We start from the raw sequence: 23,191 nt of genomic DNA on the forward strand, positions 1-23,191 counted from the left end.
GCCGGGCGGAAACCGCCGCCCGAACGGAGCGTTCCCGGCGCGGCGGGGGCGGGGCCGGGCCCGGGCGGAGCCGGGAGTGGCGGGGCCGGGCCGGGCAGCGCGGCCCGAGGCTCCCCGGCCGCGCTCCATCCACCGCCGGCAGCGGCAGGCTGGGGACAGGCGCCCTGGGCGCAGCCCTGCACACGCCGGATCACGCCATGTGAGAGCAGGCTGCACACACAGCACAGCTTCAGGCACAAACTCCCGGAGAGCGGCATGGCACCCACCCTCGGTGTTTGCCTGCCAAGAAACAGGTGTCGTGTTCGGCTTTGAGAGGGCACGGAGACTGGCTACAACTACCATCACTGTTGTCATCCTGCTGTATTATTTGGGGAATTTGCATTGGTAAAATACAGCAGGTGAGAACTCAGCTGTCAATCTTAATAACAGAACCAGAAGGCTCTGTTAGGAAAGCTGCTGAGAAGGAGAGGGAAAGGTGTATGGAGGAGGGCAGACCTGCCCTGCAATCACTGCTAAAACTTGTCAGGAATCGTTCAGTTCGAGGTCCAGCTCTGCAGGCATTTCCCCACCAGACAGACACAGTCTACCCCCAGCAAGCACTATCACACACTCCACAGCCAACTCATAAAAATAATTTAAACTTTTAAGAAAATCTCTGTTTTATTGTGTCATGTAGCATTGAAACATCTGAACAAATCAATAACTGGGCTGTACAGGCTGCTGTTCTTTCATTTCTTTGGGTTATAGAGCAATTTGTCAGTACATAAACAACAACCTTTTGCATTATAAATTCTTTCCGAGGCATGCTGGTACAACACAAATTTCTCTTATCAAATGCAGCTAAGTCTAACTTCCAAACATCATGCACAAGAAACTCATCTAGTGACAATGTAAACTCAGCAGAAGGGCAGGTCACAAGTCTTGCTTGCTCACGCTCTGCAGTGCTGCAGGTTTGTGTATGATATTTGGAATGTTCCGTGAGTGTGGATAATACCAGTTAAGAGGAGAGGAGAAAAACGAAAAAAAAAAAAAAAAAAAGAAAGAAAAAAAATAAAAGAAAAACAAAAGCCCGGGTGCCTCGGGATGGGCAGCTCAGCCGAAGTTGTGCAGTGCTAGCCTGAACATGTCATTGGTGCAAACCCAGGCATCGTTGATGTTCTTTAATAGAAATATCTGGTGGAATCCCATGATAGGATCTTCATCAGCCTGTGGGGAAACAGAGGGGGGGGAAAAGGTTCAAAACATTCATTTTTTGAGAAACTTATTCCAAAACTTATGATGAGACAACTTCAAGCTAGCATTAACAGTGACATTACATGCTGTAAGATGTGTAGTACCCCAGGACACACCAATACCACCAGAGGGTCTGTTCTGAGGGGCTTTGCAGACAAACATCCTGGGCCCAGAGACATGGAAATCCTGCAATGGCATCTGAAGTTGGGGTTTTGTGGAAGACTTGCTGACATGTCACTCATCACACTGATGGAACATGCCTGCCTCAGTGTTGAATCACAAATCTCTTGCCCGGGAATCAAGCTTAAAAGAAAGTGGTTCAATTTTTAGCTGCTGAACTTTGGGTTGATGGCAGAAGGGAGTTTCTGTAGAGATTGGTATCAACACGTTGCCTGGATGATGCAGGTGATCTGGGTTTTGAAAGCCTTGCCAGAGCAGATGCAGCTGGCTGGAAACACAGTACTTCCCACTTCCACTGTCCAGCAACAGCTGGAAGGGAGCAGAACATTCCCATCAGCTGTGACAATGTGTTCTAAGCACAGGGAATGACTGCAGCAGTGCCTCCACTCCTGCCTCTGACAGCGTGTCTGGGTATTTACAATATTACTACTAAAGTAGAAAATAGTATTAGAGGGAGACTCGTACTCCCACCTAATGTTTATTTACCCATCTTCTCAGAGACATCGTGCAAGAATTATATCTTCAAAATAGCATAAATGATTCCCAAAACAGGTGGAAATCACACAACAGGATTTAATCTGGACAGCACAAAGGACCAACTACAAAACAATCTTCTGATGGTGGCTGTAGTGTGTTTAATTCAGCATTTTTGGAGGATTTTAAGCTTTATTTTATCAACACGTGACTAGTCAGCTTCAGAAAAGGGGGAAATTTATAAAAAAGAGCCAGAGCAGTTCATGAAAAAAGCTGTGAAAGCACTGAATGTTCATTGGCAATGCTCTACTGCTGTTCACTGAAAGAAAGTGGAAAGTCTGAAGAGCAAAGCAGACTACAGAATAAACAAAAAAGAAACTTTACTTTAAAAAAACTAAAAATAAACTTTACTTTGAAAAAGTAATATTCATGGACTGTGAAACAAGTCAGCTTTGAGGACCAATTTGCAAAGGACATCAGTTGTATCACAGAACAGCAAGTCTGCCAGAACACTGGTGGCATCAGGTGCATGGAAAGGAAGCATCCAGATCCAAAAACCACTGCAGGGATTTCACAGTGATGGCTGCCTAGGAAGTTAAGTGGTGTACATGAAGTGCAGTTTCAGTAAGTGTATGCTAATTCACAGGTAAACCAAAGTGGGCCCTAGGTTGGCCCCTCATGAAAGTGATACTGAAATAATGATAGATATATATTTATTTATTAAACCAGCTGAGAGCTCTAAAGCTATCAAGGCAAGCACAGGGTTAGCAGTTGTTAGGGAAGAACAAAGAACCAAAACCCGGAAGTAAGCAAATGCATAAATAGGAAGAGAACACCCACATATCAAATCCTGCATGCATTTCTTAAAAGTTAAAAAATAAAATGCTATAATAGTCATAAAAGGACAAGAAGAATGATCCAACTACAGGACAGTTTCCTACTGAAGAAAGTAAAGTGAGTACAACTCTTCAGCTTGTAAAAACATGAGAATGGGGAGAACAAAGGCAAGACAAATTACTATAAAACCATGAAGAACAAAGTGAATGAGGAAACTACTACAGCCAGAAATTAAGAAGGCAACAAGTAAGGCCAGGAATACAAGCAAGTCAGTGTTTAATACATGACTGAATGAGAGAAAAATCCTCAAAGCAAGACAAGTGCCAGCAGTCACTGTCCAGCAGACAAACAGGGCAGCTTGTCCCTCGAGACACACCTGCTTTGCATGAGGCAGAGGCTCCCTAGGAACGAGCCCAGTGGGAACACAAGCAATTCTGCTGGGTTAGACCAACTGCCCATCTAGTGCATTAGCACATATGACAGCAGTCATGGCAGTTATTTCAAAGGAAGTATTATCCCTACTACACTTGCTCACATATCTGTGCTGTAGAGGTGGCCTGTGCACTGAAGCTGTGGGTCTGTGCCTTTTCCAGTTTCTCCTGGGTGTCCAGTGTAACCCAGGAGAGCCTCGCCACCACTTGGGAGTTGGCAGGTTCTCAACTCTCAGTTGCCCTCCTTGTTGCAGATCACTGAGGCATCTATTACAAGTTGTATAAATACTTTTCACACCAAATTTGAGCTTGTCATTAGTGACATGAGAACGCTTCAAAATATACCTCTGGAAAAAGAAATACCATCACCAGACAAGCTTTAGTGTAGGTCTCCTTGATTTCTGATAAGCCTACGTAGGCTCTGATAAAAGCACTGCAGCTCTTGATGCTTTGGCTTAAGGAGAATTTCATCCTTCCTTAAGAAATTCATGGCTGAACACATGAAGAAAGACTAAAAAGGAATAATTCTCCCCAAAACAGTTGGTGTGGTACAGACAGCAAATTCCCACAATGAAGTCACACATTATTATTGCCTTTATTCCTTTCATGTTATCCCTTCATATCATAGAGGAACAGTATACTTTAAGAACAAGGAAAATCCTCGACTATATTCAAGGTGAGGTATATACTGTATAGTCTATTCCCAAATTTTGACTATTTAATATCAGCACATAGCAAAGGCTCATAGTTCAGTGACTCAAGATGCCCCAGAAAACACAGACTAATCCTATCCCATTTTAGTTTAGATCTCCATCACAGCTCAGCACCACTGAAACTCTCTATCCTTACTTTTCACTCCAAATTCAGGCATGTCCAACTCAGGATTTGCATTCCAGATGTGAGCCCAGGCTTGGAGGGGCTTTAGTCTTCCTATAAAACTTCCCTTTGTGACATCACTGAATTAAAACAAAAATTAAAGAAGTTCCAGAATCAGACTGGAAGAATCCTCTGATTTCCAGGCTAGCCTTTTTCTCAGCATAAGCACAGGCTACAGCAGCTCTGCATCACAGAGCCACAGAACAGGCTGGGTTGGTCCACAGAAGGGACCTTTAGAGATCATCTAATCCAAACCTCCTGTCCTGAGTAGGAACATCTTTCACTGCATCAGCCACAGCTTTGTCTATTAGTCTTAAAATTCTCACAGAACAGATATTTCACAAGGTGTCCAGGCACCACTTCCCAGGGTTTCAATCTTCCCATGTAAATCTTCCCTTGTGTCCCACCTGTACCTTCCAAGTTATGGTTTCTAGCCACTGTCCCTTGTTACACTGTCTGGCACCACTGAGAAGAGTTTGCTTTCAGGTTGTTGGAAGTACTCAGTTACTTTTCACTGACATTTCAATCAGATTGCCCTTAGCCACCTTCTCTCCCAGTTCCACAGGCTCTTCATCGCCCACAGTCTTGGCAGCTTTTTGACCTTTCAGCTTTTCTACATCCTTTCTCACCTGGAGGCTCAAAAGGAAGCCTCAGCACACAGAGCAGTGAGTCATGTCAGAGTTTGAGATGCAACACTGCTTTGCATTTCAGGTTTAGCTACACAGCTTTCCTCCTCTTGCCTGGTCAGAGAGGGTTTTACTTCTTCACCAGCACCCCCAGCAATTATTGATTGAACTGCAGGGTTGCAACAAACCTCAAAGGAAAGGCTAATTACTTGAGACTGCAGGTTCTTTCACATGTTAAGCCTTATTTAACAGGCTTTAAGCAATGCTTTAAGTGTTCAGCATGCATTACAAAAATATCCAGTGATTTTAATTGCAAATTTCCTTTTCCTTTTAAGACTAGGAAACACCGCATAACAATTAGTTATTCACAATTAATTCTGCATCAGTCACTTCAAAAATCACACTCTGGAGAGAGACACAGATCTGCCACATGGCTCTGAGAACACACAAGCCACAGCCATGCTTCTCAGCGAGCTAAGGGACAGAAGGGCAAGAAGAGAGCACTCCTTACTCAACCAGGACAGCGAGGACTGGAAGACAGGTAAGGCAGAGGGTTAAACGTTGTGGAGGGCTAGCCTGAAGACTTCATTGGTGCATACCCAGGCACCTTGAAAATTTTTCAACAAAAAGGTTTGGTGGAAGCCTAGAACTTGGTCATCATCTGCCTGAGCATGACAGGAGAAATACATTAGTAGGTGAAGCACACTGAGGATACTGGGTGACATTCTGGATGAACATTGGCAAAGCAGGGTCACACAAAAAGAATTCACTCCTAAAGCCTTAAACTGATGCTTACTCTTCCTAGTTGAAGCAAGCAAGCAGCACTCAGACAATGAACAGCAATAAAAACAAATATGCTTAGAATAAGGGGATGTATATTTATTATACCTCTACAAAAGGATAACCCCACCCAAATATTAATACTTATCAGCATCCATTAAAGAGGACCTTTGAAAGCAATTACTGCACTGCTTTAACCATCAAGTTAGGTCCCTGCTAGTGACATTCACCTACTTAGATGCTCTGTTACTCTGCAGCATCTTCTCAAGGAAGCTGTTGTGCCCAGGCCCCTCAGTTTAGATGATTATTCTGCTGCAAAACCTTGGGTTTTTTTTTTAATTTACTTATAATTCATACTGGTATATTAACATGCTACTGGTGGTCTTGGAAGTGCCCTTCCTTGTGCAAAATTCTCTTACAGCTCTCCTCAAGAACAACATATGCAGGCTAGGCAGCCACACCACTAAGAAGGCAGCTTTAAATAACAGTGAGTATGCAGCTCCACATTTGCCTGTTGCAGTGTTCCCTGCTCAAGTGGAGCTACATGTGAGCCACTTGTTAAAATGCACCACCTGCACCCAGTTGTTCTCAGTTCCGGTACTGTACACAGAGCAGCACTGAGACGCAGTAAAATGGCTGTCAACGTGTGAATTGGCATGAGAAAAAGCATTCTCTACATGTGACAGCCAGGTTCATTCATGCCACAGACTGTTCCTGATATTTCACTTGTCCACCTCTATGAATATCACACAGGGCAGAAGAGTGATGTTAAAGTTGTAAGTTGACTTTCTGGCCACTTGTTCTGTGAGAAGCATCATTCTTAGGGATTAAAATGTGATTTTTAAAACTAAGGTTTGAGACACATACATGTGAAGAGTGAAAAAACATTTCCTCTCCTACTAAAAATTCACAAGCAAGTTGGATTTGACCATGACAGTAGGCATACTTTAACCCAACATGTTCTCTCCAAATACATGGATGCTCAAACACATGTTCCACAAATTATACTGAGTAATTTCTAGCTGAAATTACTCAGAGGTTAAAAAAATACATCAGAAAATGCTACTCTAAGTCATGGTATTTATGGAAAGCTCCCAGACTGCACTTACAATCCCTCCATATTAATGAATTATGGTTTGAGAAAACCCAATAGCTTTGCAGAATCATTTAGAATCTGGTATCTTGCCACAGGATCCAAGACAATCACTGTTGCAAGCTGCAATCTGCTTGATAATTATGCAATAACCTTAAAAAACTGCAAAACCAGGTGCAGATGTGACTGGCCTAAAACATGGAGTCAAAAGGTTTTGATCACATCACAGAATTTTGTGCACACCCAAGAGCAAGGCTGAGGAGATCAGCATGTCTGTCCTGTACTTCAGTGCTTTCTGTGGTCACATGTGGCTGCTTTTGCAGAGTGTGTGCAGCTGGGACTGAGCAACAAAAAAGCTGGAATCCAACTTGCAGCTAGGAAGCAGGAGCAACTTTAATGAGAGCCAAAGCTGCCTATGTTAGGTTTAGCAGTGGATGCATTACACTGGGTACTGCTCTTCTCAGCTGCCCAGCCCAAAACAAAGAGAACAGCTTAGCAAGCAGGCTCCAACATTCAGTCCTGTGTCTGCTTAGTAAAGAGTACAGAGTCAGTGGAAGTTTGAATGCTTTGATACTAGAGGTGCCATTGAGTTAGCAGGAAAAGGAAATCTAAAGAGCTGTTTTAAAACAAACTGGGTGCAGGTAACTCTAAAGACTGGATGGCATTACAAGCCTGACTTCACAGCATGGCTGGACCAAACAAACTCTGCTAACTTTATAACTACTGCTACATAATTTCACATTTTTTAAACTAACACCACCCACTGTGAGCAAGTTCTGCCTGCAGCTGACTTTACATACAGAGTATTTTTTGCAAATTCCAGGATAATGTCTTTCATTCATAAGCAGCTTCATTAATTTATAAGTATGTGGCCCTGGTATATTGGCAGACTGGGTAAGTTTACACAGTTCACTAGTATCACTCACACAGTAATATGATACTAATAAAATAATCTGATTCTTCACAAGAAGCGGCCGTTTCAACAAGTGTTTGATCTCAGAGGCAACATCCCCATTGCTGAATCAGTTTTGATTACAAAGGTACTGGACTGTACTAACATCAGGATTGCATTCTTGTGTCCTGTGACAGTAAAGAAAAAGTGTGGACTCACTGAAGGGTGATCAGTTAACAAAATGAAGTCTGCTAAATCAGAGTTCAATGCAAACATTACATCAAGGATGATGTTAAACTAGACGTGTTTAAATTGTCCAAGAACACTGTGACAATGCTTTTAAATGCAACAGAGGACACCAAAGCCTTACTGCATCAGTGTAAGGAAAATACTGATGCCTCTAGAACCCTCATGATATTTGTCTGCACAGTAAAATCCACATGACTCAAATTACAGGTGGTTTACCTAGCACTAGTTATCTGAAGGAAGGAGCATTTCTTGACAGTCTTGAACAGCAGAGGAACAATATCCCAATGCAAGCTTACCCCTGTTCCTTCCCCACCCATGAGAGCATTTAAATATATTCAGAAATCAGATGATTTAGAATCCTGCAAAAGGATTCTAAAGACATAAGCACTCATTAACCTGTAATGGAAAGAGTTTACCTTAAGCTGTCCCACTACCATACTGAGTATACAGCTATCAGGTGTAGGTTGGTGGTCTTGTGCTGTGATGCTGTGTTGTATTTTTTGGAAAGGGAGGCTCTGCAATGAAAAGAAATCAAAGTAAGGAAATGTACAGTAATTGAATTATTTAACTTACAAAAAAAGATTGAGCAAATCCAACATTATGAAGTGTTAGACTATTGTGGCAGCACTGCACAGAGAACTGTTGCAAATGAGGGCACTACTCATGCGGGGTAAATTTTAACAGGTGTGTTTTTCAAGCACCAAAAGAGGAAATGTCACCATATATAATAAATTGTACCTTTTCCTACTCTAACTGCACTGCCTGAAGGGCTTCAGATCATCTGTAGGCTCAAAGTTCTTACGATGAAGGAACAAACCTCTGCTCTGAACTGTGTTAAAAGATTCCATCATCTAATACTTGAGGTTCACCAGACAACTTTGAATTTGCTTCTTTGTTAAAGTGGCTATGAATGGAAAGGAAAAGTGGAAGAAATCTTCAAGACTTGAAATCCACATTTCCACCCTTCCCCTTTTTAATTCCCTTGATACTAAGCCAATGTCAGTATGCCTGGAGGTACATGTGTAAGGAACACACCTGGAGAAACACCAAGGACTGGAGAGTAATTCCTGTCTTTAAACTTAGACCACATTCACATTCCAACATGGACAATTTCAAGCAGTGAATGTGAAATATCTGTAAAAATGCAATTTTGGGACTGTTCTCCCAAAAGTTGCATTGCTGCTAGGTGCTTTAGTGGCAGTTCAGCATGGCTGGAGCTCTGGGTGACCATGTGGCAGATACTCAAAGTCCAGGAACTGCACAGGATGGCAGCACGTGGCTATTCAAACCTCAGGTGGCACCTGGATGCCTTTGCTGCATTTCCCTGGTTTGGAAACAGATTGAAATAGATCCAAATGCATACTTCAACAAGTTCTGCACTTCCCTCTAGTGGAAGGAGCCTCAAAGACTTCCTAGAAGGCCTAGGTAGAGACACGAGTCCTGCAGTAACGGATATGAAGTACAATCTTGGCTCTACAAGCCTGATGCTCAAGGAAGAATTCCAGGAAGCTAAATCCTTAGATAATAGAGAACACAGAAACTGTGGAAGGATCAGGACCTGAGGAAGCAAATGAAGTGTAGTGAGCAGCCCTCTAATTAGAAGGACATTATTCAAGAACACAGCCTGCAGTGTTTCCTCTTGGCTGGGAGTGCAATCCCAACCAAGTCGGAAGTGCAAAGTGAACTGACTGCTTTGTAGTATGGAATAGACATTTAGTAACAACACAAATCCAGAGCCTTCTTTTCTGAATGACCAGCAGGCTGTTTTCCAGGGTCACCATCCAGAACTTGAATGTGCAAAATGCCCACACAGCCTGCACAAGCATAGGCTGGGCAGTTCCTTTGACAAAAGGATACTCCAAAGCCTAGTCCTGTCTCAGCACAAGAGCTTCTTGTTGAACAAGCCCTGCAAAAAGATTCTCTTGAAAAGGCAGAGGGATGAAGGGGAATTAATGCAATTGTGTCCAGGGAGGAGGAAAGGCTTGGAATCAAGAGCTCTGCAAAACGGTGACAAGGAACCAAAGGCAAGGCTGGGTAAGACGGCTGTTTCAAGTACCTGATTCCACAGGACAAGAGGAAATGGCCTCAAGCTGCATCAGAGGAGGTTCAGGTTGGACATCAGGAAGAATTTCTTGACTGAAAAGGTTAAGCATTGGAATGGACTGCCCAGGGAAGTGGTGGAGTCAGTACCCATGGAAGTGTTCAAGAAACAAGTGGACATGGCACTTAGTGCTATGGTTTAGTTAACAAGGTGGTGTTCAGTCAAAGGTAGGACTCTATCTTGGATATCTTTTCCAACCTTAAAGATTTTATAATAGTCCTCTTCAGAGGAAAGGACCCCAAATAGCTGCCCAGCCTAGTGAGCTACTCATGTGATGCATTGGGAGAAATCCCACTGGAAAGAGTAGGAGTGTAGGTGACAGAAAAGATTAGATTTTTAGGATAGGCAGAAGCTACCTCAAAAGGATAGCTGCTTACAGACAACCATCTGTACTGGTGTAAAGGATTTTGTCGTATGAAAAGTACAATAAAAGTGTCCAAAAAGCATGGAGCCACATAACAAGCAAGGTTTTTACCATCCTCTGACATTAGAAATGATCTTTCACTATGAAATGGTCTTTCACCATGAAAACTATGGAATCTCCTTGAAGTCAGGTAAGAGAAATTAGGCAAGAATAAAGTTGAGTAGCATAAACTCACTGCTGGAAACAAGAATACATGTCTCAGCTTCCTTCTTGGTCCAGTATACTCACAGAACTACTTAATTTTTATCTCAAATGTTCAGTGTAAATCAGGCTGCCCCTAATTAGCACAGGCACTCTATGTGAAACAAGTCCAGCACCAATTAGGACAGAAGGAACAAGTGTCAACTCCCACGCTGTAACAAGGTACAGATGTGCCAGGCCTGCAGAGCAATGCCCATACAACCTTTCCCTACTATATTAGCAGACTGAAAAGGTGCCATACTATTGCTGTCACACAGCAAAGAAATTGATCTAAAAGAAAATGCCACCTCTTTGTGCTTACATCAGTTCACCAGCCAGGCACTGAAGGATGCAAGACCACGGAAGTGTGAAAGAATTTCAGTGTCAAACTTTCAGGGATGTGCTGAACTGACTAAGCAGCTCCAGAAGCAGAATAGGTGAGCACATGAAGCTGACACAGCAACGGGAGCCCAGGCAGCTCAGTGCTGACAGAGGAATGCTGAACAACATTAGAGTCACTGTAAGCTGATACAGCCCATAATGAGCCACGGCGGTGGAAGGGCACAGAGAAACTTCAGTGCATTTCCTCCTTACTTTAAGCAGATGGATACAAGCCAGAAAAAAATCCCCTAAAGCAGAGTAGTGTGTCTTCACTCACCAATTATGACTGCAGCAGGCACATAAATCCAGAAAGTCCACCTTGCACCAGAGACAGGGAAGGTAAAGATGAGCTATGTCAAAGTGGGAAAGGGGCTGGATCTGCACTGGGCTGAATCCAAGGCAGCAATCAGACACTGTGGCCAAGCAAATGCTTGGCTGGTTGGGTATCTAAGTGGCTGCAAGCCCAAAAGTCTAAAGAACACTGAGTACACAAACAAGCAACCCTGAAGCTTGGGAATCTCCCCACCTACAAGCAAGCAGTCGCTGCTGTTTCTGAGATGTGCAGCCTTCTCAAAGGAACACAGGTACCTGAAGTACAGACCTGAGGGCAAACCTCAGTCTTTACAGTTAAAGATGCCTTCAGTGAAAGAAACAATTCTAAAACACAGGAGCAGTAGTGGTGCAATAAGCCAAGTGCCAAATTACAATTATTTTTCTTCTCAAGGTGTAATAAAAATGTCTGAAATACCATACTCAAAGCAGACTGTCTGGTGACCTAAAAAGCATGTCCTCTGCGTATCTTGCAAGAGAAACAAACTTTCTAGTCTCATGACAGCTTGCAAGTATCCCCAGTTTTATAACAGAAGCATGGATTTGCTCAAAAAGATAAAAATTCTTTTAGTTTAACTAAACGACCATGGAATTCCAGTGTCCTCTCACTTGCTGAAGAGGAAATACATGTTTCAAAGTCCTGAACCATACCTGCTCATATCTGAACTGCTGACAAATCTGCATTGAGGATAAGTCAGCTTCTCCACTATAGAACTTATTTGCAGTTTACGTATCAGAAAACAAGTTGTTCCTTGCTGTAATGTGTCTAGCCTTTATCACAGACAGATCCAAGTAACAGGTTTGCTATTGCTTCTTCCTTGGCATGCCCTTAAAAGAGCAAAGGCACCTTTCACTCCTCTAGATCAGAGGCAGCTTATGCATTAGACCTTTTAAAAAAAATAAATCAATAATGTCAAATACAATTGCAGTCACAAAATAACCTTCCAAACTATGGAGTCAATTAACATTCCACCATTAGAGCTGTCAGTGGAATAACCCACTACACAGCAGTAATTCATAACATTTCTTGCAGAGCTAAGCTGGAAGCACAAGTTCAAGATTTTTTAACTGCTTAAGTCTAACTCAAATTTTCAGAACCAATTATCTGCTAGTCTTCATAACTGTTTCCCAAAACATTCAGTAAGGATTACAGACTTACAGTGAGTTTTTCAACAATGGCTGCTTTGCCCTGGAACTGCTGTCCTTCCCACGTAAGGCATGATGCATCAATCTGAGGGGAAAAGAAAAATGTCATCAACTTAGGTAACCCTTGAGCAATCGTGATGAGACTTTGTTTATTTAGCATAAAATCCTCAGAATCCAGCTTTGAAAAGGGGCATAGAAAGAAACCAGCAAAATTAATTGAAGAAGTTTGCAACAATCAACTAAAAATTAAGTAGACTACATTTCATTATTGTAAGTTTACCAGCAAAAAGAGCTCCTGTCTTTGGATAAAAGTTAGATTTCAGAAGAAAATCTAAAGGATAAAAAAAAAAAATTATACAAAGTCAAGCAAGTGGAAAAATATATGAAGAAAACTGACAACATGGGTTACACCACCAGGGTAATGCTCCAACTCACCTAACTCAAGCAATTCAAAAGTGACAAGCCAGATCCCTACCTGGAATAGGTGACAAAAGTCTTAACTGACTTGGATTACACCACTAAAGATAAACTGAATCTTGTGGTGGAAGTAGTGATACAGGAATACAAACCAAATCTAAGAGCTTCCTTGCTGCATTCCTGCATGCCATAAAATTTGTTTGCTCCCCTAGGGTCTTTGAAGGGAAAAAGCTCATCATTAAAAGCCCAATTCTATAGAATCTCCCTAAATTTAGACAAATTGTGACCTTGGTACACTTCAGCCACACAAAACAAGGTAGTCCCATTCTCCACAGTTCAGGAACTCCACAAAACAGCACACACCAGTGACCTGCATAATAGTTTTCCCAATTACATGTGCACAGGACTCTACATTGAATGATGGAAAGCAGAAAGACCCTAAGGGTGAAAAAAAGCCAGGAGGTCATTGTGTGGAAAGTCCTATCTCCAGGAATTTAAATTAGTTTGTGCTTACCACCATTTTGAGGACTGAATGTATTTTGGTAATAAGATACAAACTACTAAGAGTCTCCATATTTAGAGTTGTAGTTAGAACACAAACTGCTTGGTTTCCTTTCTCTCTAGGCTCTGTAAACAGTTTCCTGGGCAAAGTAAACCAACAATCTGGGACGTAGCAAGTACACAACAATCCCAAGAGCAAATGGTATCAGTGCTGCTGGATATTGCTAAGGTATAAGGAGGGGTGTCAGAGGGTGTTGAACCATTCAAATCCTCAAGAGCTTGCTGAAACTTCACAAAGCTCATCTAGCAGATGGAAAACCAGCCAGAAAAACAGGATATGTTGCTAGAAGACTTGTCAGCCTTGAATGTATTGCTGCAACTCCTCAGCCACCAAGCAGCATTCTTCACCATCAGCAATCAACTCCAAACACAGCACTTTGCATGCTCTGGAGGAATCTTCCCTCAAAACTAAAAGCTAATGTTCCTTTGGTTTGTTAGTTACAGTTTTTTAATTCTGGCATCCAAGTCTACTTAACTCCAAATAAGAAGCAAAATTAAAAAACTAATGTTTGAGGAAATTTTAACTAAATTTACATTCATTAAACATGTTATTCTACATGTTTAAACTGGATTTAAATCTATTTTGGTGTTCAGCAGATTAATATAGCATGAGGTCCAAGAAACACCTGCAAGAACTGCTAAACACAGGGTAGAACTTAAATTACATCCCACTTCAAGAGGGATCCAAGCAAATCCAAGCCTATAAATTAATGGCAAACTAAGACTAGAATGTTTGCTTTTACAGAGCAATTCATCACAGGATTATCATCAAACCCCTCCAAAAAAAAAATCACTGCCTATAGCTAAACAGGGCTTTTGTGAGTCTGCCTGCCTGTAAGGCAAACAAAGCTCAAAGCAAAACTGAAACAGAAAACAAAAGCAATAAATAAAAGTGAGTGTGATTGCACTCACTGGCATTCTGGAGCCAGGATAAAGCCCACAATCCCACCCTGTGTATTCACACACATCAAAACAGGAAATCCCAGACACATAATGGGACAGAACCCCAGCTCTCTTTCTGTAGATACTTACATATATTGCTCCTAACTGAGTCCTGTCTGCATCAAAAAGCTGGTAGTAATGTTGTACAAAGCTGGATCCAATCTGCTCCCAGATAGGCTTGTCTCCCATTCTGAATCCTCAACCAGAGCCAGTGACTATAAATAAACAAACAAAATCATCAGAAAGATCACAGGAATAAGTCTAACACTTGGGTTTGAGTATTAACATCGAGAAACACAGATCCTCTCAACTGGCCTGAATTTTTCTTTGGGATAAGTAGGACAAACTACCTCTGTATCCTAGACTTGTAAATAAAAGTCTTGGATACTGAATGGTTTAATTTCTAATTATAGATTCGGTTTGTAGTGCTATTTCAGTGTGAGGTCACATCTCATGTACAAAAGTGGAGAACAAGAACAAAACCAAGTGTTACCACCCTGTCTTCAGATATTTCAGAAGTTACAGCACCTGAAGAAGCTGGCAAGTGCTCGCTGTTTCAGCTTGATCTCATTTACTGTAAACAACTGACCTGTTAACATGGATTGTCTGCAAGTGGCTTACACCAACTGATTCATGTATTTAGCTCCTCTGGTATTTCACCATCCACAGGCCATTCTAAGAGTGTCCTGTCAATGGCACATAACAAGAATTAATTCACTAGCTCATTGTTTAACACAAGCTTACTGCCTATCCTCTTCAATGAGGCTGAAGTAGACTTGATGTTTATCTTTGAACCAGTAATAACTTCAAGATACAAACCATGATTTTTCATAGAATCTGCAGTTCCTAGTGAAGGTGCTGAAGGCATCCCACACTTCTGAACACAAGTCCCTCTATTCCAGAGGGATTAAGCACAGAGCATGTACAGCAGTCTAGACAGGCCCAAACTGATGGCTTTATCATGACATCATATTTTTCAAGAAAGCAAATTCATTTTTATTTATCCTGATCTGTCTCTGAAAGTCTGAAGAATTGTGCTAAAATTCAAAACACAAAAATGCTGCGCTCAAACTCCCCTACATTGTATTTTAAGAGCTGAGTTCACTTCAAACAAACTATACTTGCTTAACATCTAGATCTGTCAGCCAGTAGTCCCTCTTTGCAATCCCTGCCCAGGAATCTTGGGAGTTACAGGTTTAAATTGCACTGCAAGTCTGGAAAGGTATGAAATTCTGTTTCAGGACACAGTACGTAATAGTTACTTTGGCTTCCTTTAGCTGCCAATTACTCACACACCTGTCTAAGACTTGACAAATTCCTACGAGAAACAAAACACACATTCCCAAGATCTCCACAGAGGGTACTCCCAGGCCCAGCTTTCTGTGCACAGCTGGGCAAGAAAGCTCTTTACATATTTTGGGCCTTCAGCTGTCTGAGCTTTACTCATATAAATGGGAACTGAAATGGGTTCAGACTCCAGGTTGGAAGTTTTAAGGTCACACAAATTTGGCCAGACTTACAGAAGAGCAAATCTCTTTCATCAGATCAATGGCCTAACAGCAGGTAGCATCTGTGTTTTCAGAGTGGTAAATTCGACTACCAAGGACAACAGCTTTAAACATCCTTATTTCACAATCAGACACCTAGACAGTATAGTCAACATCAAACTCACCAAGCCTGCACACTAACAAAAGTTCAGTCTTGTTGCCACACCACTATTGTTTCAACTCTCCAAAGATATCTGCAATCTGGTGTTAGTCACCATCATGAGCTCTCCACTGATACTTGAGTACATACCTCAGTCGGGAGGAGTTCACCCAGTGTGGTCACTCCTCTGGGAGAACATATTGCAAATTAAAAAACCACCCAAGTAAAACAGATACAAAGAAAACCCAAAACCAACCCCACACTCACCTTCCAAACAACTTAAACCTAGTTCTTTACAAGTAGAAAGGTTGTACTGATGGCACATCCATAATTGTTACATATCAGCCTAACCTGGAGTTGACCCAGAAATCAAATAACTTCAGCCTGTATTAGGGGATTTTATGCTGAAGGAAAAACCACCCTAAAACCACGACGCCAACTCCCTGGAAACTCTCCTGCCCACTCTGCTGAGAGGTAGGACTCAAGTCATATTTGGAGAGACCAGAAGTAGTAGAACTTAAGTTTGATGCCTGCAGTTTCCATTCCAGACCAGTGGGTACCTAGAAGTGTGTGGTTTGGGATGGTTGCAGTGGAGCCAACAATCAGCACAGGTGAAAATCACATTGATTCACTTTTTATGGATCATCATACCTTCAACTTCCAACACATGAAGTTACATCACTACCAAATATTCCTAAATACTTAAGGTCAAATCTAGTTGACAGTATTGATGGTCAGCAGTCACACATCTAACACTGAAGTCAAGGACAACAAAATAACCACCAGGTTATTCTTCTGAAGCTTAAACAAGTTAGCTACTGCCATATTAAACCTCCCCACACACAAGATGTGCATCCACCCTTAGCAGCTCCCTGTACCATCATACAAACCCAAGATCAAGCTGCATGCCAGCACTGCACCTCATTTAGTCCCTCAAGGCACAACAGCCTCACTCAAGCACCAGATGCCTTCTGTTCAATCCTGAAACTGTGAGAAAGCCTTAGAGACTGCAAGGAATGAAGGAATTTTAAATATGGAAAATAGAATTACAGTTTCTAGATCTAAAAATTAGTACGTTAGCTTGCTATCTCCTCCTAAAAAAAGTATTTGTATTTTGATCAGTAAAATACTATTAAATAAATAAAATAAAAAACAGCATAAATTTGACCAGTTATAACATTGATTCTGTTGGAAATGAGAACAAGCTAAAAAAAAAAGTTAATGATCCTTGACTAATTTTTTTTGTTTGCTACAACCTTACTCTCTTTCCTGTGCCATTCACACATGGTTTTGCTGAACACTCATTCTTCCTGGAAAGGTTTATTTTCCTTTTCTGATTTGTCACCTTTTCCTCCATGCTGTCCTGTGTTTTCTGCCTGTCATTACAGATGTAAGAAGCTTAGAGATGTACCTAAAGAAAGAACAAGATGGGAGTGATCTGTGTCATCAAGCCCAGTCCCTTTCAGTGAGACACAACCCATATAAGACTGTATTGATACACTTATCAGCACAGTATTTTTAAATATAATATAAAAGGCTTTAAGATCTGTTGCAAATCTGTGAGGAAAGCACGGGTTATGATGTTGTCAAACACTAGTGCAACACAGAGGTGCTTCAGAGCCATCCAGCCAAATCCATCCATGCTTCACTCAAATCTGTCTGTAGTTACAGAAATAAGACTATTCACTTAAAAAGAAGTTTCAATAAACTATAAAGCTCCTAAGATGTGACACTGATGTCCTTTCAAAGGCACCTGCTGAAAGTTACTATTGTGTAAGTGCATTACTGGATATTCCAACTTAATTCCCCATGGAAAAGGAGATCATTTCCTTAAGCTAATTAATTTCCTTTCCTTTGTCACTTCAAACCAAACCTACCTCCTCACATCCACTTAAGAACATCATGGTCCATTTGATTAACAGCTTCTTCACAAAAGCACAGTAGTAAAGCTGGGCTATCAGCACATAGTGTAATACTTAATTTACATTATTCACTCTATTTCTTGCAATCTGCTCGTACTAGAGTATTTATCCTCATCCCAAATACCACCCAGTAATCAGTGCTGAAGCAGAAACCCAATACAGTGCACAAAAGCTGCAGCTACCAGCAACTCTGTCTTCAACAGGTATATGCTGACACTGCTGAACTGAATCTCCACAGGGGCCTTTTGCAGTGACATCAAAACAAAATTCTCCAATACCTTTGCCAGGCTGCACACTGACATGTCAAGAGTAAATTCCATCCCTCTACACATCTCTCACCACAATTCTATACATCTCATCCTACAAGGTACCAGGGCATCCCTGCTGACTGCTTTGCATCCATCTGCTTTAGCAGGTGAGCAGGACAAACTACAGTTAAAAAAAACAAGTGGGTGCAGCACTCAGTGCCATGGTTTAGTTGAGGAGATAGGGCATGGGCTGGACTCAATGATCTTGAAGATCTCTTCCAACCTGGTGATTGTGTGTGACCCAGCAAGCAGCAGCACCAAAGAGAAAGCTGCACCCATAAGACAGAGACCTACAAGAGAACAGAGCTTCCATATGGGCTGTAAGTGGCCGTGAGTAAAACTAGGGTCACACAGCCTCAGGCAGACTTTTTAATCCACAAAATCCAAAAATACAGAATCTTTTCTATTGCTTGTTCCAGCTTTGGTGTCTCTGTCTACCCTCACCCCTCTTCCACCCCTCCTGCCTTAGCTCTGGGTGGGAGATTAGCAAGAGCACACCAACGCTGCCCATAACTCCTAAGGGGAACTCAGTCCTTCAAAGACTCATTTCTGCCACCAGTCTCGATGAAACCTGTTCTCCTACTGCTTCCTTCATATGATTCTGTCAGTTTGCTGCAGCACAAAGTCCATCTTCCTGCTCATGTAGCATCACCAGGGCTACTAGAAGGGTAGCTTGAGGAAAAGTCACTTTTTTAACTTGGAAAAAGAAGACTAATAAAGAGATTGCCAGATTGCCTTTTCTGAAACACAAAGTGACATTTTGGAGCAGGTGAGCTACTGTCACAGCAGTATGGAGAAAGAACAAAAAGTTGCTTCAGCCAGCAGTTATGCTTTAGCACATTCTCAGACCTGGACACATGTAAGCTTGCTGCTATCAATTAAAAAAAATAAGTCATTCTGAATTGGAGCAAAGTAGGTCTGCAATTCTAAAAGAATACTACATTTTCTAAAATGTCAACAAAAGCTGGCACGAGCAATAGTAAAATATAAATTGGTAAAGAAAAACAGGAAAAATGTGCCAGGGGTTGCGAAATTTAAAAAGCGATCTGTATTCAAAGATTCAATGAACCACCACAGGCAAAGAAGGTCTGTAAAGTCCTTCTGGTCTGCAAAACATTAAAAAAAAAAACCCACTGAATTTAAAGAGGAAAAACCTCAAACCAACACATTCTAATGCTAGTGGAGAAAACTGCCTTCTATTATTCAGTCATGACTATATTTATTCCACAAGTAATCTCATCATAAATAAACCACACTTCCAGGATAGTAAAGTCAGCCCAACACACCACCAAAGTAAAACTCTTAAGTTTGAATTCAAGCTTGTTTTCTGGAAGACTTGAGAATCAGTGCAACAAAACAGCACCAACACCACCCTTAAATCTGCACTGCTGCTCCAGTGACACATGTGAACCCACAGCAAACATGATTCAGACCATCAGTTGCTGCACCCTTCACTACTGATTAACAAAAGAAAATCAGGACAATGAAAGTGCTCTCAGCTTTTTCAGTTCCTGATACTCTTGCAATTTGTATCATGCAGGTATTTTAGATCACTCAGATTAGAGAGTCAGCAATCTTTAGACTGGTAAGTAAAATAGCCAACAGGTTTAGATTACTTTTCCTTCAACTGGTTTTCTTTTGCCACTAAAACTTGTAAAGACAGGAGTGTCTCCAGTGTGCACTTTCTAGGAACACAATGGAACCAGCACCACAGGACCAGTTAATCTTCTTTCAAACAGGTCATCTATTCAACTCCACCAAGAACCACTTGATAACAGATCATCCTTCTCTAGCAAAGGATACACTTCTAACAGAGAAACTATGCAAATTATCACAGAATAAAGCAGGTTTGCAAGGGACCTCCTCCAGCTCAAAGCAGGAGGACAAACCTGTTCCCCCGCCTGACTGCCCTCATACAGAGGGCAGCTGTCCCCTGTCCTACCCGAATCCCATCTGTTCCAGTTATGCCCTGCCACGAGGCATCCTGAGAAAAGCCTGGCTCCATTCTCCTGATAATGGCCTGTCAGAGACTGGAGGCTGTGATTAAGCCCTGCTCAAGTCTTCCCTAGACTAAACAAGCCCAGGCCAGACAGAATGCACAGCAACACAGGGATGCAGAAATACTGAAACTTTCTGAGGCGCATCATGCCTCATCAGCCATTTATCTTCAACACATTGCATCTCTGTCTGGTAAATGCCAATTCAGCAGCCAATCTTTCTCCATTTGAAAATCTATACAATTTCCAGTTGAGGAACAAATTTATGCACTCGGAGACTGAAGGAAAGAAGTGCTTCTCTGACGTATTTCACAATTATCTCCACAGCAGTTGACTGATCCATAGAGCAGAACCCTCTGCGAACTACAGCTCAAGGCCAATCAGAAACCATTGACTTCAGAGACCTCCACCAAGTAATTGCCATGGACTGCTCTGTGCAAGAAATTACATTATCCTAAATATGCTCTTATAGCTAAAAATAATTAAGTCGAGATATGTGAACAGTGGAAGAATGGAAAGGGAGAAAGGGGAAGATAAGGTCCAGCCTATTTCCTTCTGGGAAATACATTTACTTTCCCCTTCTTAGTGTTTTTATTCCTCCAACTTCGTTAAAACAAATTAATGAGGGAATTATGCCAACCTGAAGTACATTTTTTTTTAGAAATGTCAGCAAGTGTAAGGCCACTGGTACACAAAGCACCTGAGAAAGACTCTGGGAAAGGTTTCACTGTGCGTGCAGCTTGATGCTCATCCCAACTGCAACCTGAAAACCCAAGAGAGCCACACGGAGTCAGTCAGGATGATTTTCAAATATATAGATATATATTACACATAACTGGATAGGAGAACATAATGTTTTGTTCTTAAGCAAAAGCCACAATGCTACACAACTGCCCTTTTTTCCACAGTATTCTTCATGCCAGCCAAAAACTGAATTCAAGTTTTCAAGTCTGAAGCCACATTTCCTTTCCCCAAAATGAATGCAGGACTGCTCAGTTAAAAAAAAAAAATAGGGGAGGCACTGGGGAACTGGAGGTGAGAACTGCTACACCCTGTTTTTCTTTACCTTATAGACACAGTAACAAAACATTTAATGGCAAAACTTGCCACAATATCTATGAGTTTCAAAACAACTAAAAGAACTATACTTGCAATGTTACCAACTATCAATATATATTGCAAGGCCTAAACTTACCATACTCTACACTTTCACTAGCTAAATGATTCTCTTATTAACAGGGACAAAAGAAATCCCAGCAGAGGGAACTGCAGAAAGTTGTTACATTTGCATTTTTCTAAAGAGCTGAACAAACACAGATGTTAAGCAAATATATTTCAAATCATCTAACAAGTAACTTGCAACCTTTTAGACAAATAATAATTAGGGGCTCAGTGGGAAAATAGTTAAATAGTCCAAAATTGAGTCGAAATATCACCTCACTTAAAATGAGATCAAGCATTTCACTATATAATTTTGCTACTTCCAGGTGGAGGTCTGTGAAATGCCTTTTTTTTTTGTTTCTGCTAAAAGAAAAAGTCACTACACACAAATCAGTGCTTGAATACAACTTCTCAAGAAGACTAAAGAGTATTAACTTGAGATGGCAGCTGATTAAGGAATGAGAATTCACTTTCAAGCAACGTTTCTGCACCCAATTCCCATTCAAACCTGGGCTTTTTTTTTCCCCAGTTCAACTGCAATACAGGATGTCCAGCTCTAAGATATATTTACACTGGGAATCATGGACTTCAAATTAGCTGAATTATTATTTCAGCCTGCCTCATACAATAAGTTCAATTTGAATTATAAGAACAGACTTTTGGAGATTTAAATGTCCTCAGAAAGCGATCTCACATTAACAGAATGTAACACACACTCCTTGCTACTGCACACCTTTACAGGTTTTGATTGCTTTCAAAGCTGAAAAGTGGCAACAGAGAAGAAAAAGAATAATCTCTTCCAGATTATACTGGAAAATGGCAACTCAAAGTAGAAAACTACATGGCTGCAGCAGATCACTGAGCACAGGCAATTTGGTAGTTTCACTCCAAAGAAGCATGAACCTTTCACGTTTAATGTGACAAAGTGATTCAACCATGTCAGGTAACTTCAGTCCTTTCACAACCTTCTGGCAAGACAGAAAACAGCGAGAACATTAAAACCGAGTACCCCTTCTCCCCTGCACAAACCATCTCCTCACAGCTCACCCCCTTTACTCCCTTCCCTGCGATCCCGAGCCGTGGCACAGAAGCACCGTCGGGCACCAGGCCGAGGAGAAGCCTCGGTGCCTCTGAGGGTCGCGGCGGCAGCGCCGGGGCCGGCGCGCCCGGGGAGTGCCGGGGCTGCCGGCGGGGCGAGCGAGGCACAGCCCGCAGCTCCCCGGTATCCCCCGGCCCCGCCGCAGCGATCTCCCCCCGAGCCTGCGGGCCGAGCCCGCCCCTGCCGAGGCCCCTCGCTCCCGCCAGGAGAGCTGGGTCGGGGCCGCCCACCCCCCTCAGCCCACCCACATGCGGGGCCCGCCAGTCCCGGGCACAGGGGGTGATGGCTCGGCTCCCGCCGCCGCCCCTCCGGGACCGCGCTGCCGGCGCCTCAAAGACGGGGAAGGTCAGAGCGGCTCTGGCCGGCGGCTCCCGCCCAGCCTGGCCCGCGGCAGCCGGCAGCGCCCCGCGGCGGGGATGGGGCTGGGCCATGGGCCGCGAGGGGCGAGCGCGGGGTGTGGCGGTGCCGTGTGCCGGCCCGCGGGCGGTGCCGGTCCCAGTCCCGCGGCCATTCCCGGTCGCGCCCCCCGCACTCACCCGCGGCTCCCACTATGGCGGCGGCAGCGGCCCCGTGCGCGGCGCGAGCCCCCTCTGCCTCTCTCGCCCGCGCTCCCGCCCCGCCCCGCTCCGCCCGGCCCCGCGGCATGCCGGGACAGCGAGTCACATCGGCAGCGAGACACGAACTAGGAGGGGCGAGCAGAACTACAACTCCCGACAAGTCCCGCGCCGCACCCCGCGGTGGCTCATTTGAATGAGGGAAGGGGCCCGCGCGCCGCTGGCCCCGCGGCGGCGCCCCGGAGCATTGTGGGATCGTGGGGGAGCGGGGCGGGGTGTGGCGCTGCGCCTGGGGAGTAACGGGGACAGGGATGGATCCTTTGGGACAGGGTTGTCCTCCTTTGGGATAG

The 23,191-nt window shown here is 43.0% G+C and overlaps 1 protein-coding gene across 2 annotated transcripts; it reads right to left on the reverse strand.

The window, feature by feature from the left end:
• Positions 1-634: 634 nt before the first annotated feature.
• NUTF2 (nuclear transport factor 2) lies at positions 635-22,938 on the reverse strand. Of its 2 annotated transcripts, none has more exons than XM_014880764.2 (5): positions 22,824-22,938; positions 14,244-14,368; positions 12,247-12,318; positions 8,088-8,186; positions 635-1,206 (listed from the first exon to the last, which is right to left on the reverse strand). In XM_014880764.2, exons 2-5 carry the CDS (start codon positions 14,340-14,342, stop codon positions 1,093-1,095), a joined length of 384 nt encoding a protein of 127 aa, XP_014736250.1. In that variant the 5' UTR covers positions 14,343-14,368; positions 22,824-22,938; the 3' UTR covers positions 635-1,092. The 2 variants fall into 2 exon arrangements, with proteins under 2 accessions (XP_014736250.1, XP_014736249.1); XM_014880763.2 differs by lacking the exon at positions 22,824-22,938 and adding an exon at positions 14,743-16,888.
• Positions 22,939-23,191: the final 253 nt, after the last annotated feature.

Source organism: Sturnus vulgaris, chromosome 12 (assembly GCF_052056855.1).
Source record: "Sturnus vulgaris isolate bStuVul1 chromosome 12, bStuVul1.hap1, whole genome shotgun sequence".
NCBI lineage: Eukaryota > Metazoa > Chordata > Aves > Passeriformes > Sturnidae > Sturnus > Sturnus vulgaris.

What these genes read in the sequence shown, in the direction of transcription:
- NUTF2 (XM_014880764.2), bottom strand. Translation starts at nt 14,342, where the DNA reads ATGGGAGACAAGCCTATCTGGGAGCAGATTGGATCCAGCTTTGTACAA. An exon ending in CTCAGTTAGGAGCAATATAT is followed by an intron (nt 12,319 to 14,243) that starts GTAAGTATCTAC and finishes TTTTCCCCTCAG; the next exon opens with ATTGATGCATCATGCCTTAC. An exon ending in TGGTAGTGGGACAGCTTAAG is followed by an intron (nt 1,207 to 8,087) that starts GTAAACTCTTTC and finishes GTTTCCCCACAG; the next exon opens with GCTGATGAAGATCCTATCAT.